Below are 14,298 nucleotides of genomic sequence, written 5' to 3' on the forward strand. Positions count from 1 at the left end.
ACACACACACACAGTACTTTATGAACAAAACACACAGACACAGATACACACAGGCAGCCACACGAATGCAACCCACACATTGTCTTCAACCATACAATGATAACCCGCCTGGATTTGAACCTTCCCAAGTTCTCTCATGTCAACCCGCTCCTCCGAACACTCCATTGGCTTCCAGTCGAAGCTCGCATCCAACTCTGTTCTGCCACCTCAGGTCTCTTGGCCCTCCCACAACTACAGGAGGGCAGCTCCCACTTATCCCAGTCCAAGCTCTTCTCTGTCCTGGCACCCCAATGGTGGAACCAGCTTCCACCTGAAGCAAGTACTGAGTCCCTGCCCATCTTCCGAAATCCTCCTTCCCCTTCACCTCAATCACCCTCCCCCTGAACAAATATCAATAATAATTATCCCTTGTAGCTCTGACTCTACTGATAGCTATGTTATTAAGGAAAAATGTACTTTCTATGCCTGTGATATGTGGTTGTCCCACCTAGCTATCTTAAGATGAATGCACTAACTGTAAGTCGCTCTGGATAAGAGTGTCTGCTAAATGACTGAAATGTAAATTTAACTCTTACCTGTCCAGGTGGTCTGATTGGTCACTACAAATGCTTGGCACTGGGCATGGCGCTCACACACACTAATAGCCTCTGTGATGCTGAAGACTGATAGCAGACATCCATCGTGCTGATAGGATGGCCAGCAGCGGTAGTTCTCCTCAGGAATAGAGGCATCCACCACATGCTTATAGTCTGGAGAAGACAAGGAGAGAAGTAATTTAGTTAGCAAGGAAGGGTGTGTGTGTGTGTGCGTGCATATTTGTCACTGGCTGGGAGAGATGCACTGAGGGTCCTGTACACATGTAATGAGGTAGCTCATTGTGTGAGGGAAAGGGAAGGGGGATACCTAGTCAGTTGTACAACTGAATGCCTTCAATTGAAATGTGTCTTCTGCATTTAACCCAACCCCTCTGAATCAGAGAATACTGTACCTATCACTCCTAAATCTTAAATGGGACCCCCCCGCCCCCCCCCAAACTTCTCCCTCCAACTATTTTTATACTTTGAAATAAAAGGTGATTCATAAACAAATGAGATTGCATTTGAGTGTAAGCAGTTGCAATTTAAATGTACATTTACTATGCCAATAATTATTATATCAAATTACAGAGTGAATGACAAAATGCTCAGTGTTTTAACCAGATTCAGTGTTCCACTAAGGATCCACTAACATAATGAGTGTGTTCGATGGACATTTAATAAAAGCAAAACAGAAATCGAAAAATACAAAATAAATCAAATTAAATAAGTTTGCTTGGCTCATATCAAAATACTGCTTCTAGCCAATAGCATGTCTGTTGTACAAAATAGAATAGTCTGTTTTGTGTCCTGGGTTTTATGCTCAGTAGAGCAAGCCTTATTTCTCAGAGTGTTCTCAAGTGGAACAATAACTCCATAGATATGCTGTACAACCACAGTACGTTACTGATTAAGCCTGACCAGACATGGTTAGCTGGATCTGATGTGGAAAATAGAATCTTGAGTGCATGGCTACCCAACGTCGTTGCAACTAACCATATACAAGTATCAATAAGTAGTTTGAATGGTCAGACTTTTGAATTTCAACAATGAATTTCAATATTCCAAACATGCTCAATGGGTGACATGTCAGGTGAGTATACAAGCCATGGAAGAACTGGGACATTTTCAGCTTCCATTGTGCACAGATCCTTGCCTGCCCATACCATAACCCCAACACCCCCATGGGGCAAACCGCTCGCCCACACAACAACATACACACGGTCTGCGGTTGTGAGGCTGGTTGAAGATTCAGCCAAATTCTCTAAAATGATGTTGGAGGCGGTTTATGGTAGAGAAATTAACATAAAATGATCTGGAAGTAACTCTGGTGGGCATTCCTGCAGTCAGCATGCCAATTGCACACTCCTTCAAAACTTGAGACATCTGTGGCATTGTGTTGTGTGATAAAATTTACATTTTAGAGTAGCCTAAAACAAGGTGCACCTGTGTAATGACCATGCTGTTTAATCAACTTCTTGATATGCCACACCTGTCAGGTGGATGGTTTATCTTGGCAAAGGAGAAATGCTCACGAACAGGGATGTAAATACATTTGTAGACAACATTTGAGAGAAATAAGCTTTTCTGGGATTTTTTATTTCAGCTCCTTAAACATGGGACCAACAATATACATGTTGCATTTATATTTTTGTTCAGTGTAGTTAAGTCTAATAAAACACAGATTTGTTCATATGCCTTAATAAACTGTAAGTATTAATACAATTGTTAAATATCGAGCCTAGCTGGTTTATCCACAGAAAAAGACAGCAACATGATTGGCTGAGATAATGAGTGGGCTGGATATGCTGAGAGATGAGTTCGGATTGATCTGCCATGTAGCGCCCTTCTGTCTATTTGAGCGTAGTAAAACGGCATAACTGTTGCACTCCACTGTCTGGAGGACCGAGTTTTAAAATCAGTGGAATTAGACTTAGATAGCTAAGGAGATGGAGAAAACACTTGTCTCTGGATTACTTCTTCAAACTAAGGGCAACCATAGCATCCGTGACAGAGAGCGAGAAGCGTACATCCAGATAAGATAGTCTAGCTTACTACATTTTCAGATATTAAACATTTCTAATTTTGTCAGAATGTAGTTTTCAATTCAAGTGAAAATGTACTGTTAGCTAGGTAGCTAACATTAGATGACTGGCTCATTAGCTAACATTACGTGTATGATCTGTGTAGTAATATTATTTGTATATCAGAGCCATTTGCATTGCTAGTTGTAGCCTAATGTTAGCTAGCTAGCTAACATTGAACCTGCTAGGTTATCTACCTGCTGATTCATGCAGGGTAGTAAAGTCATGAGTTGGGATTATGGTTCATTGTTTAGCTAGCTAGCTACATGTCTTAACAAAAGACTCTATTATGTAAGTACCCATTTCAATAGAATGTTCATGATGTCACTGTGACAGCTGTTGATAGACGTAGCTGGTAAATTCACTCTGGCTATCTACTTCGATTTCAGAGCACTTTCGTCTGAGTGTGCCAGAGCACAGAATATCTGACACATTTATGAATGCGCAACACCCATTGAATATGGCCGGTGTCAGTAAACGTTGGCAAAAAAGTGTAAATTGTTACCAACAGCACCGTTGCAGTCACCAATGCTCTGGATAGCACAAAAACAGCCCAACCAGCTCTGCTACGGCGATTAAAATGGTCAGAGTGAGCTGGTCTCTCATTTGTGTCTGGAAGTAGCTCGCAAGCTAGCCAACTTTAGCCAGTTAGATTGGGTGCTTGACTGCTGTTGTTATGACAGAACACTCGGATCAACCCTTAAAGAGATGGGTGGGCTAAAGCTTAAGAGGGTGTGAATGATGCTGAATGGATGTAGACAAAGAAGAACTCTCCAGTAGGTGTACCAACACATTCAAAGGCCATTTCCTCAAAAGTGAGGTTTCAGGTTTATCAACTTTCAAAGCAGAATTACTTTCCCATTGTTCCTCACCTGTAGTGTATGATATATCATTTTCTAGCTCTGAGTCTATACTTTTATCAAATGTAAAAAACAACATTTCAAATCTTGCTTCATAAGATGAGTTGGTCAGTCACATGAATCGAGTCGGTCAGTCACATATGCTGAGCACTTGTTGGATGCTTTTACTTCACTCTGTGGTCCAACTCATCCCAAACCATCTCAATTGGGTTGAGGTTGGGGGATTGTTGAGGCCAGGTCATCTGATGCAGCACTCCATCACTCTCCTGTTTGGTCAAATAGCCCTAACACAGCCTGGAGGTGTGTTTTGGGTCCTTATCCTGTTGGGGAAAAAATGATAGTCCCACTAAACACAAACCAGATGGGATGGAGTATTGCTGCAGAATGCTGTGGTAGCCATGCTGGTTAAGTGTGCCTTGAATTCTAAATAAATCACAGACAGTGTCACCAGCAAAGCACCCCCACACCATCACTCCTCCATGCTTCACGGTGGGAACCACACATGTGGAGATCATCCGTTCACCTACTCTGCGTCTCACAAAGACATGGAGGTTGGAAATAAAAATGTCAAATTTGGACTCATCAGACCAAAGGACAGACTCCAGTCTAATGTCTTTTGCTGGTGTTTCTTGGCCGAAGCAAGTCTCTTCCTATTATTGGTGTCCTTTAGTAGTGGTTTCTTTGTAGCAATTCGACCATGTAGGCCTGATTCATGCAGTCTCCTCTGAACAGTTGACGTTGAGACGTGTCTCTTACTTGAACTCTGTGAAGGATTTATTTGGGCTGCAATTTCTGAGGCTGGTAACTCTAATGAACTTATCCTCTGCAGCAGAGGTAACTCTGGGTCTGACTTTACTGTTGCGGTCCTCATGAGAGACAGTTTCATCATAGCGCTTGATGGTTTTGGCGACTGCACTTGAAGAAACTTTCAAAGTTCTTGGAATTTTCCGGATTGACTGACCATGTCTTAAAGTAATGATGAACTCTCGTTTCTCTTTGCTTATTTGAGCAGTTCTTGCCATAATATGGACTTGGTCTTTTACCAAATAGAGCTATTTTCTGTATACCACCCCTACCTTGTTATAACACAACTGATTGGCTCAAATGCATTAAGAAGGAAAGAAATTCCACAAATTAACTTTGAACAATGCACACCTGTTCATTGAAATGCATTTCAGGTGACTACCTCATGAAGCTGGTTGAGAGAATGCCAAGTGTGTGCAAAGCTGTCATCAAGGCAAACGGTGGCTACTTTGAAGAATCTCAAATCTAAAATATATTTAGATTTGTTTAACACTTCTTTAGTTACTACATGATTCCATACGTGTTATTTCATAGATTTGATGTCTTCACTATTATTCTACAATGTACAACATAGTAAAAATAAAAACCCTCCAAACTTTTGACTGGTACTGTATCTGCATGATAATGAGCATATGTGTCCCCATTCAGGAAACTTGGCATATGTTGTAAGTCACGACTTCACAGGAGAGCCGTTTGAACGTAAAAATACATTTTGGGGCAGAAATGCCATCACGAACATGTGAACGTTCATGTGCCTTAATAACAAACTTGTATGCCATCTGTAAATACCAATAAAATTGTGAAATTATGAGCCTTGTTGGTTAAGCCACAGAAAAAGTCATCAACCTTCCAACTAGCCATGATTGGCTTTTATAATGAGTGGGCTGGACATGCAGAAGAGGAGTTTGGATTGGTCTGCCATATTGAAGGCGTCTGTCTAATTGAGCTCGTCAGTCTGTGTTGGTAATAAGTGTTGCTGTGGTTCATTGTTTACCTAGCTAGCTAGCATATTGTCTTAAGTTAAAGTGTACTGTTAGCTAGCTAGCTAACGTTAGCTGGCTGGCTCCCTAGCGAACGTTATTATTAATTTCCCAGAGCTGTTCGCTTTTCTAGTTAGAGCCTAATGTTAGGCAGTGTTGGCACTTTGTTAATGGTTGTTTAGCTAGCTAACGTTAGCTGGCTGGCTCATTAGCTAACATTACGTGACGCGTGTACATCACCCATGGAATATGGCCGGTGTCAGTAAACGTCAGCAAAAAAAGCACAATGAAATTGTTGCCAGCAGAGCTGGTTAGGCTGTTTTCATGTTATCCAGAGGTATACAAATAATCGGCCAGAGCGTCGTGTGCGCTCCGAGAGCGAATCAAGATGGGTGGGGCTAAAGCTTAAGAGGGTGTGAACGATGCTGAATGGGTGTAGTCAAAGAAGAGCTCTTCACTAGATACTAAAATGTTCAAAGGTGATTTTCTCAAAAGTGAGTTTACAAGTTGATCAACTTTCAAAGCAGAATTACTTTCCCATTGTTCCTCAAATGCAATGTATGGATATACCATTTTGTAGTCTCTACATTTATCCAATGTAAAAAACACCATTTCACATTTTGCTACATAAGACCGAATCCAGGTGGTGAGTCACATGTGTGTACTGGTTAGTATGTGACCCATGAATCAGCAAAGAAAGAGATGTTTCAGTAGCCAGTAGGTTGTGTTTTTAACACAGACACATATACCATTTACATGAAGCAGTGTAAGCGTCTGTACATATCCTGCACAATCAGGATCCAGTTGTCCTATGGTCTGTGGGTTTAACTAAGCTTCACAGGACTGTGACAATGGGCCAGATCAGAAGAGGGCAGCTTCAAAGCAAGTCCCCACCCCCTTTTAAAAGCCTCCCAGCCCGTGAATCATTGAGTCCGTTTTTCTCTTTCTCTGTTAATTAATCTCTTTCGTCGTCTTGGAATCTAGTACTTTTAAAATTTCCAGACTACTCTTTTTGGTGTTGGAATAAGGAATAGACCACACAACACTGCTCTCTCTCTTTCTGTCACTGTCTCTCTCCCCCTCAATCTCTATCCTTCCATCCTCTCTATACTAATATATATATATATATATCAGTGTCATGCCTGGCTGGGCCAGGAGTAGTCCTGGTGATTTACAGGGAAGGTTTACACACCTGTTTGAAGAGGAAGAAAGATGGCAGGAGGGGAGCAGGACAGAAAGTCTCTGTGTGCGACCTCTTCAAGATTTACTGTGTGGAAGTACACACACACACGCATGCACGCACTCACAGCAACTATTAGACGCTTTATGGCTGTAATTAAATGCTTTATGGAGCGCTCGCTTTCTCTAAATGCAGAACTTAAAAGCTTTTAGAAATGGCATGATTGGGAGAGAAAACAAGGAGCGCAGGGGAGGAGGAGGAGGGCTGAAGGGAAGCATGCACAGGAGTGTAATCACGGGGGAAAAAAGCACATGACGCAAGGCCACATTCCACAAGGAAGCCCTGCATGGGCGAACACTGGCCACGGAGATTGACCCTACCAGTGTTCCTGTGTGATCGTGCTGTTCTGTGTCAGTGAGAGAGGAGCTCAGGTTGGAGACTGGAGAGTGAGAGGCCTACTGGAGCACCAGTGTCTTTGTAAAGGTTAAGCAGACACTGTGTTCGGCCCTTTGGGCTGTGAGCACTCGTCAGTCAATAACTGTCTGGGTTTACTTTACACTGCCAATGGAGCGAGGCGAGGAGACACTGAGGGAGGCCAGGAAGGGAGAGAGAAAGAACATGTGAAAGTAAAAGATGACGAGCAAGGGGCACCAAGTGAATGTAAGACAGTGAAAACAGAATCCTCCAGAATGGAATGGAAAAAGGTGAAAGGATACAGAAGGAAAGCTGTCGAGCAAAGATGAGAAGGAGACAGACAGTAGGAGAGAGAGCAAGCTCACACTCACCCCTCTCCTCCCAATGCACCATGCAATTAGTATACCTGTCAGTCTCTCCCATCCCCTATTGAGTTCCCTCCCGTTATATACATTTTCATATTTTTAATCTCATTACTATTATTTTGTCCGGAGTATATCTGATCATGGCTCTCTCTCTCTCCCCACCTCAATCCCCTGGGCACACACACACACACACACACACACACACACACACACACACACACACACCTGTTTATGTATCCTTGTGGGGACCAAACATTTGATTCCCATTCAAAATCCAATTTTCCCTAACCCCTAACCCTAACCCTTAATCTAATCTAACCTGAACCTGTTTGTGTGTGCGTGTGTGCATATTTACCTGTTATGTGTGTCTGTGTGCTGTTCTGCAGGTAAAATCCATTTCTGTACAGGTGCAATACTTCCTCCAACTGAAGCAGCGTCTCATCTATCCCCCATATCAGCTCTCCTGAAACCAACACAGGAAGTAACATTCAGATAGTGCAACACAGTTTCAACTCTACACGTCAAACAAAATTCCACAGAACAAAGGTTATGACTTATTATTATAGCGACATTAAAGCATACCATTCAACCAAATCTGTGAGGAACAAAAAATGGCGTACAATAGCACAGACAAAAGAGGCCCAGCTCAGTCTTTGAACATGGATCAAGGGACATGGGGCAGTGTCTGTGTTTGCTTCCCTTAAAGTAGACACTGATCGGAGGTCGTTAAGCTCTCTGTCTGACTAGGAGAGATAGGATCACCTGACCCATCCCCCAGTTCGTACACACACGCACAGATGCACATACACTAACACACAGCCCGCCCACGCGGCTTGCATCTTCACGGCCTGTTGTGTCCCAGTAAAACAGATCTCAAACACCCGGCTGACATACCAGCACTCTGATGAGAAGCCCGATAGGAGGGAGAGGAGTGAGGAAAAGGAAAGAGAGAGCAAAGGGGAAGAATATATGAGAGAGAGAGAGAGAGAGAGAGAGAGAGAGAGAGAGAGAGAGAGAGAGAGAGAGAGAGAGAGAGAGAGAGAGAGAGAGAGAGAGAGAGAGAGAGAGAGAGAGAGAGAGAGAGAGAGTCCATCTCAGGCATATAACATGGATAACATGGATAGCACAGAGAGAGGGCACCCACACCCACCTGGTTGAATCAATGTTGTTTCAACATAATTTCAACAAAATGTTATGACATTGAATCAATGTGGAAAACTGATTGGATTTGCAAAAAGTCATCACCTGATACAGAAATCTCAGGATTTCTTGTCTCGTTTTCACCCAACTTTTAACCTAAATCCAGTGACATGGTTGAAAGTTTTGTTGATTCACTTCGAATTCAAGTTAGTCGACAACTTAATGAAATGTACACTTACGTTCAAAAGTTTGGGGTCACTTAGAAATGTCCTTGTTTTTTAAAGAAAAGCACATTTTTGTCCATTAAAATAACATTGAAATGATCATAAATACAGTGTAGACATTGTTAATGACTATTGTAGATGGAAACGGATGATTCTTTATGGAATATCTACAGAGGCGTACAGAGGCCCATTATCAGCAACCATCTCTCCGGTGTTCCAATGGCACGTTGTGTTAGCTAATCCAGGTTTATCTTTTTAAATGGCTAATTGATCATTAGAAAACCCTTTTGCAATTATGTTAGCACAGCTGAAAACAGTTGTGCTAATTAAAGAAGAAATAAAACTGGCCTTCTTTAGACTAGTTGAGTATCTGGAGCATCAGATACTACTCCCTTCCCATGAAGAGAGTAGTACACAGCGTTGTACAAGATCTTCAGTTTCTTGGCAATTTCTCGGATGGAATAGCCTTCATTTCTCAGAACCAAAATAGATTAATGAGTTTCAGAAGAAAATGATTTGTTTCTGGCCATTTTGATCCTGTAATCGAACCCACAAATGCTGATGCTCCAGATACTCAACTAGTCTAATGAAGGCCGGCCAGTTTTATTGCTTCTTTAAATCATCACGTTTTCAGCTGTGCTAACAGAATTGCTAAATTATTTTCGAATGAAAAATAATAAACTTGGATTAGCTAACACAACGTGTCATTGGAACACAGGAGTGTTGGTTGCTGATAATGGGCCTATGTACGCCTATGTAGATATTCAATTAAAAATCAGCCATTTCCAGCTACAATAGTCATTTACATAACATTAACAATAACATTAACAATGTCTACACTGTATTTATGATCATTTTGATGTCATTTTCATTGACAAAAAAATTTATTTTCTTTTAAAAAATAAGGACATTCCTAAGTGACCCCAAACTTTTGAACATTAGTTGATATTTAAAAAAATGTGACTTTGAACTGACTGTCCCCAGTGGGCACTCACCTGTGGCGTTGACTATCTTGTCCAGTAGGGGTCTTAGAGTTGGTGGGGCACTGTGAGGCAGCAAGTATGTAAAGAAGAACCTGGAAATTAAAATCAACACTGGAGTTTCAAACACAATAGCTGTATTATTTGGCTTCTGTTCATCTTATTAGTCATAAAGATATTGGTTTGTTTGTGTATAGTTTGTCCTCCGACAAATTAAAGGTAAGTTTCGGTGTTCTTCAAGGTTTAATTCTAGGACCACTAATGTTTTCACTATATATGCTACCTCTTATGATGTCATTTGGAAACACAATGTCAACTTTGACTGCTATGAGGGTGATATACAGCTGTACATTTCGATGAAACATGGTGAAGCCTCAATATTGCCTACCCTGGGAAGTGGAGGGTGGATAATTTTCTACTTTTAAACTCGGACAAAACAGAGATGCTAGTTTTAGGTTCCAAGAAATAAAGAGATCTGTTGTCGGATCTGACAAATGAATCTCCAAAGTTGTGTAGTCGTCTCAAATAAATCTGTGAAGGACCTTGGTCTTACTCTGGACCTTGATCGATCTTTTGATTAACATAACAAAAATATTTTAATTTTTCCGTCTTTGTTAACATTGCAAAAATCAGAAACCTTTTGTCAAAAAATTATGCAGAAAAGCTATTCCATTCTTTTGTCACTTTAAGATTAGACTACTGCAATGCCTTACTCTCTGGCTACCTGGATAAGGCACAAAATAAACTTCAGCTAGTGCAAAATATGTCTGCTAGAATTTTGACTATAACCCACATGTTTTATTTATTTTGTATTATTCCAGTGCTAGCCACTGGCTCCCTGTTAAAGTCCCCATGCAGTTGTTTTAATTAAATGTTTTAATCATCACTGTATGTCTAATAAATCACTGTGTGTTATTTCATTAAAATACTGTAACTCCAAATATACTTATAGCCCTTTCTTTCAGTCAAATGACCTAGTGGCATGGGTGGAATGATATTAATATCTTTCAGAATTTCTGAATTCATAAACATAAAAAAGTCAGTGTTTCTTTATATTTCAGTCTTCTGTGATATAGTGTAATATTGGGATGCAATCTCAAAATGTAATACATTTCCGCTCTATATCTGACATTTTTATTTTTTAAAGCCCATAACCATGTGTGTGAGGTGTATACTTTTGTTTCAAAGCAGATTTCTTTAAGACTACCAAGTAACACACTGTGTGACCCTGATTTAGCCCACTGCAGTAAAAAGGTTATCATTTATTTCCCGAGCCTCCTTTTGCCATTGAAATGCTTGGTCTAATCGTGTGCGTGTTAATACAAATGTTAATATATTTACAGACACAGCCGTGATTGGCGGATAGGATCATCCAGACTCTAGAGCAGGGGTCGGCAACAGGCCAAAACCGACCGCAAGTTGTTTTTTGGGGCCCTCTAAAGTTTTTGTAAATAAAATACTAAAATCACCTGGAATTCAGCTAAAAATGTATTTAATTTAAATCTGTTTACCAAGTATTCCCACGAATAAAAAACTAAATACAGTGCCCTCAGTAATTAATTGGACAGTAAGCATTTGTTCTTCTTTTGGCTCTATACTTCAAAACTTTGAATTTGAAATCAAACAATGACTATGAGGTTAAAGTGCAGACTGTCAGCTTACATTTGAGTGAAATCACAGTACTTTTTGTACATAGTCCACCCCCCATTTTAGCGGAACAAATTCACTTGTGTATTAAAGTAATATAAATTTGGTCCCAATTTGGTATTCGGTCCCATATTCACAGCATGCAATAACTACGTGCTTGTAACTCCAGTGATAGTCAAGACCAATTCAGGACTAAGACCGGAGCAAATCGGGTCTGAGTCAAGACCAAGACCGGGGGGGGGGGCGACTCCAAGACCGGGGGGGGGACAAGGGTTCCGAGACCGAATCAAGACCAAGACCAGATGAGAGTACAATTCAAGACTATGATTGTAATTTTGCCAAATCACCACTGTAATAAAAGTTCAAAATGTCCAGTATGTCGGTGTTCAAATTTCAGAACATATGGATTCTTTAGACATTCAGCATAGTGAAAACAATGCATGCTGAGGAAATTACAAATGATTACTAACCCGAACGAAGTGGGGACCAAAGGGCCTTCTACATCTTCAGAGAAGTGCTAAGAATTTCTAAAATAATTATTATAATAATATTATTATTTTCAATGATGTTCTGATGTAATCTCTTCAGTTTTTGTTGGAAAGGAAGGGGTTAACACTGAATAGAAAAAAAGATCCAATCAGGATTTTTCTTTGCTGGGCTCTGGGGAGATAAATCTAGCTTGCTAAATCAGCCATTGGCTAGGCCATCAGAAGCTAGATAAAGGCGTCTGTCATTCAACTGTATTAGATGATGCTGCCACCCCTGTGCTTCACGGTTGGGATGGTGTTCCTCCCCTTTTTCCTCCAAACATAACGATGGTCATTATGGCCAAACAGTTCTATTTTTGTTTTATCAGACCAGAGGACATTTCTCCAAAAGGTATGATCTTTGTCCCACTGTGCAGTTGCAAACCATAGTCTGGCATTTTTAATGGCGGTTTTGGAGCAGTCTTCTTGCTGAGTGGCCTTTCAGGTTATGTCGATATAGGACTTTCCTCCAGCATCTTCACAGTGTCCTTTGCTGTTGTTCTGGGATTGATTCGCACTTTTCGCACCAAAGTACATTCATCTCTAGGAGACAGAACGTGTCTCCTTCCTGAGCGATGTGACGGCTGCGTGGTCCTATGGTGTTTATACTTGCGTACTATTGTTTGTACAGGTGAACGTCAGGCGTTTGGAAATTGCTCCCAAGGATGAACCAGACTTGTGGAGGTCTACAATATTTTTTCTGAGGTCTTGGCTGATTTCTTTTGATTTTCCCATGATGTCAAGCAAAGAGGCACTGAGTTTGAAGGTAGGCCTTGAAATACATCCACAGGTACACATCCAAATGACTCAAATGATGTCAATTAACCAATCAGAAGCTTCTAAAGCCATGACATCATTTTCAGGAAATGTCCAAGAAAAAAAAGGCACAGAAAAGGCACAGTCAATTTAGTGTATGTAAACTTCTGACACACTGGAATTGCTATACAGTGAATTATAGTGAATTATAAGTGAAATAATCGTTCTGTAAACAATTGTTGGAAAAATGATCTGTGTCATGCACAAAGTAGATGTCCTAACCCACTTGCCAAAACTATAGTTTGTAAACAAGAAATTTGTGGAGTGGTTGAAAAACGAGTTTTAATGACTCCAACCTAAGTGTATGTAAACTTCCGACTTCAACTGTATTAATGCTAATTTGCTTTATTAGTTGTATTAGTAGTTGTAACAGTAGTTTTTATTAGTAGTTGTTCAAAACGGTTTTATGCCGTTAAAATGAATGTAATTTTTGAAATTACTATTTAGCTGTTATTATAATTATTACAGTAGTTGGCATAATATTATTGTTACTAGGTATAGCTTTAGTTTTTTTTATTTGGACACTTGAAAACGAGATGGTGCATCTCAAGAGATTTCCTCCTGCAAATGTTTTCATAAATAAAATAAATAATCAAGGTATGAAATAATTGACATTTTCAAATACAATCTCTTTTGGGCTTAGTTGTGGTCAATTGGCAGTGTACCATCCGCTCTTAAAAAATCGTCCCGCGGCTGAATCTAGTTGCTAACCCCTGCTCTAGATCCTACCCCTCTTACCCCTTCAAAGTAGGAGGATACATATACAAATAAAAGATGACTGGTCATTGGTCAGAATAATCAGATCAGATTGTGATGTCATGTTGTGGGCCAAAAATGCCATCCCACCTGAACATACTTTTTTTTCACTAAAAAGGGCATTACTGCCCCGTTACGACTAGGGATGAATTCAAGCCCTTGCTACATACCTACATGGCCCATCCAAAATTTTGTAGGCCCACACACTAAAGATTTCTGGCTACACCCCAGCACAGGCCTCCTTTCGAAGCAAGCAGCTGGATCGAGGGCTAACTTGTTCCTAGAAGGCGCATCATGTCATGCCAGCCTTTTTTCGCTATCCTCTACTTGAGTGGGTTGAGTCACTGATGTGATATTCCTGTCCGGTTTTGCGCCCCCTCGGGCTCATGTGGTCGGGGAGATCTTCATGGGCTATACTCAGCCTTGTCTCAGGGTAGTAAGTTAGGTCTGTTGATACCCCTTTGCTGGTGTCGGGGCTATGCTTTGGCAAAGTGGTGGGGTTATATGTTTCTCCCCTTCCGGGGGTAAGTTTGGACGGGGCAACAGTGTCCCCTGATCTCCCGTCTCAGTCCCCAGTATCTGAGCTGCAATAGTCTATGTGTCCTATCTGAGTTTGTGTCCTATCTGAGTTTGAGTTTTCTTTACAGGGACAATGGACATTAATCAACGTTTCAGTAAAAGTGTTGGTTTTAGCCAGCTAATTTTCAACAGCAGTCCCTGGGCAGGTTATTGGTATATTGTGTGATCTCAAATTCTCATGTCCTGTCTGGTGTCCTGTGTGATGTTAGGCATGCTCCCTCTAATTCTCCTCTCTCTTTCTCTCTATGTCTCCCCTCCTGAAGCCTCTAGTTTTGTCTTATCTTGATTATTGTCCAGTCGTCTGGTGGAATGCAGCAAGGAAAGACCTAGTTAAGCTGCAGCTGGCCCAGAACAGAGCACCACATCT

The 14,298-nt window shown here is 40.9% G+C and overlaps 1 protein-coding gene across 1 annotated transcript in view; it reads right to left on the minus strand.

Annotated features, from left to right (window-relative positions):
• Positions 1-14,298, minus strand: part of LOC112253234 (protein kinase domain containing, cytoplasmic a) — a 37,095-nt gene that overhangs the window by 2,299 nt on the left and 20,498 nt on the right. The window contains exons 4-6 of the mRNA XM_024425253.2: positions 9,622-9,701; positions 7,618-7,725; positions 576-749 (exon numbers count right to left, since the gene is read on the minus strand). Of these exons, the coding sequence (XP_024281021.1) occupies positions 576-749; positions 7,618-7,725; positions 9,622-9,701 (362 nt within the window). The remainder of the gene's footprint in view (positions 1-575; positions 750-7,617; positions 7,726-9,621; positions 9,702-14,298) is intronic.

This window comes from Oncorhynchus tshawytscha, linkage group LG01, assembly GCF_018296145.1.
Source record: "Oncorhynchus tshawytscha isolate Ot180627B linkage group LG01, Otsh_v2.0, whole genome shotgun sequence".
Classification (NCBI taxonomy): domain Eukaryota; kingdom Metazoa; phylum Chordata; class Actinopteri; order Salmoniformes; family Salmonidae; genus Oncorhynchus; species Oncorhynchus tshawytscha.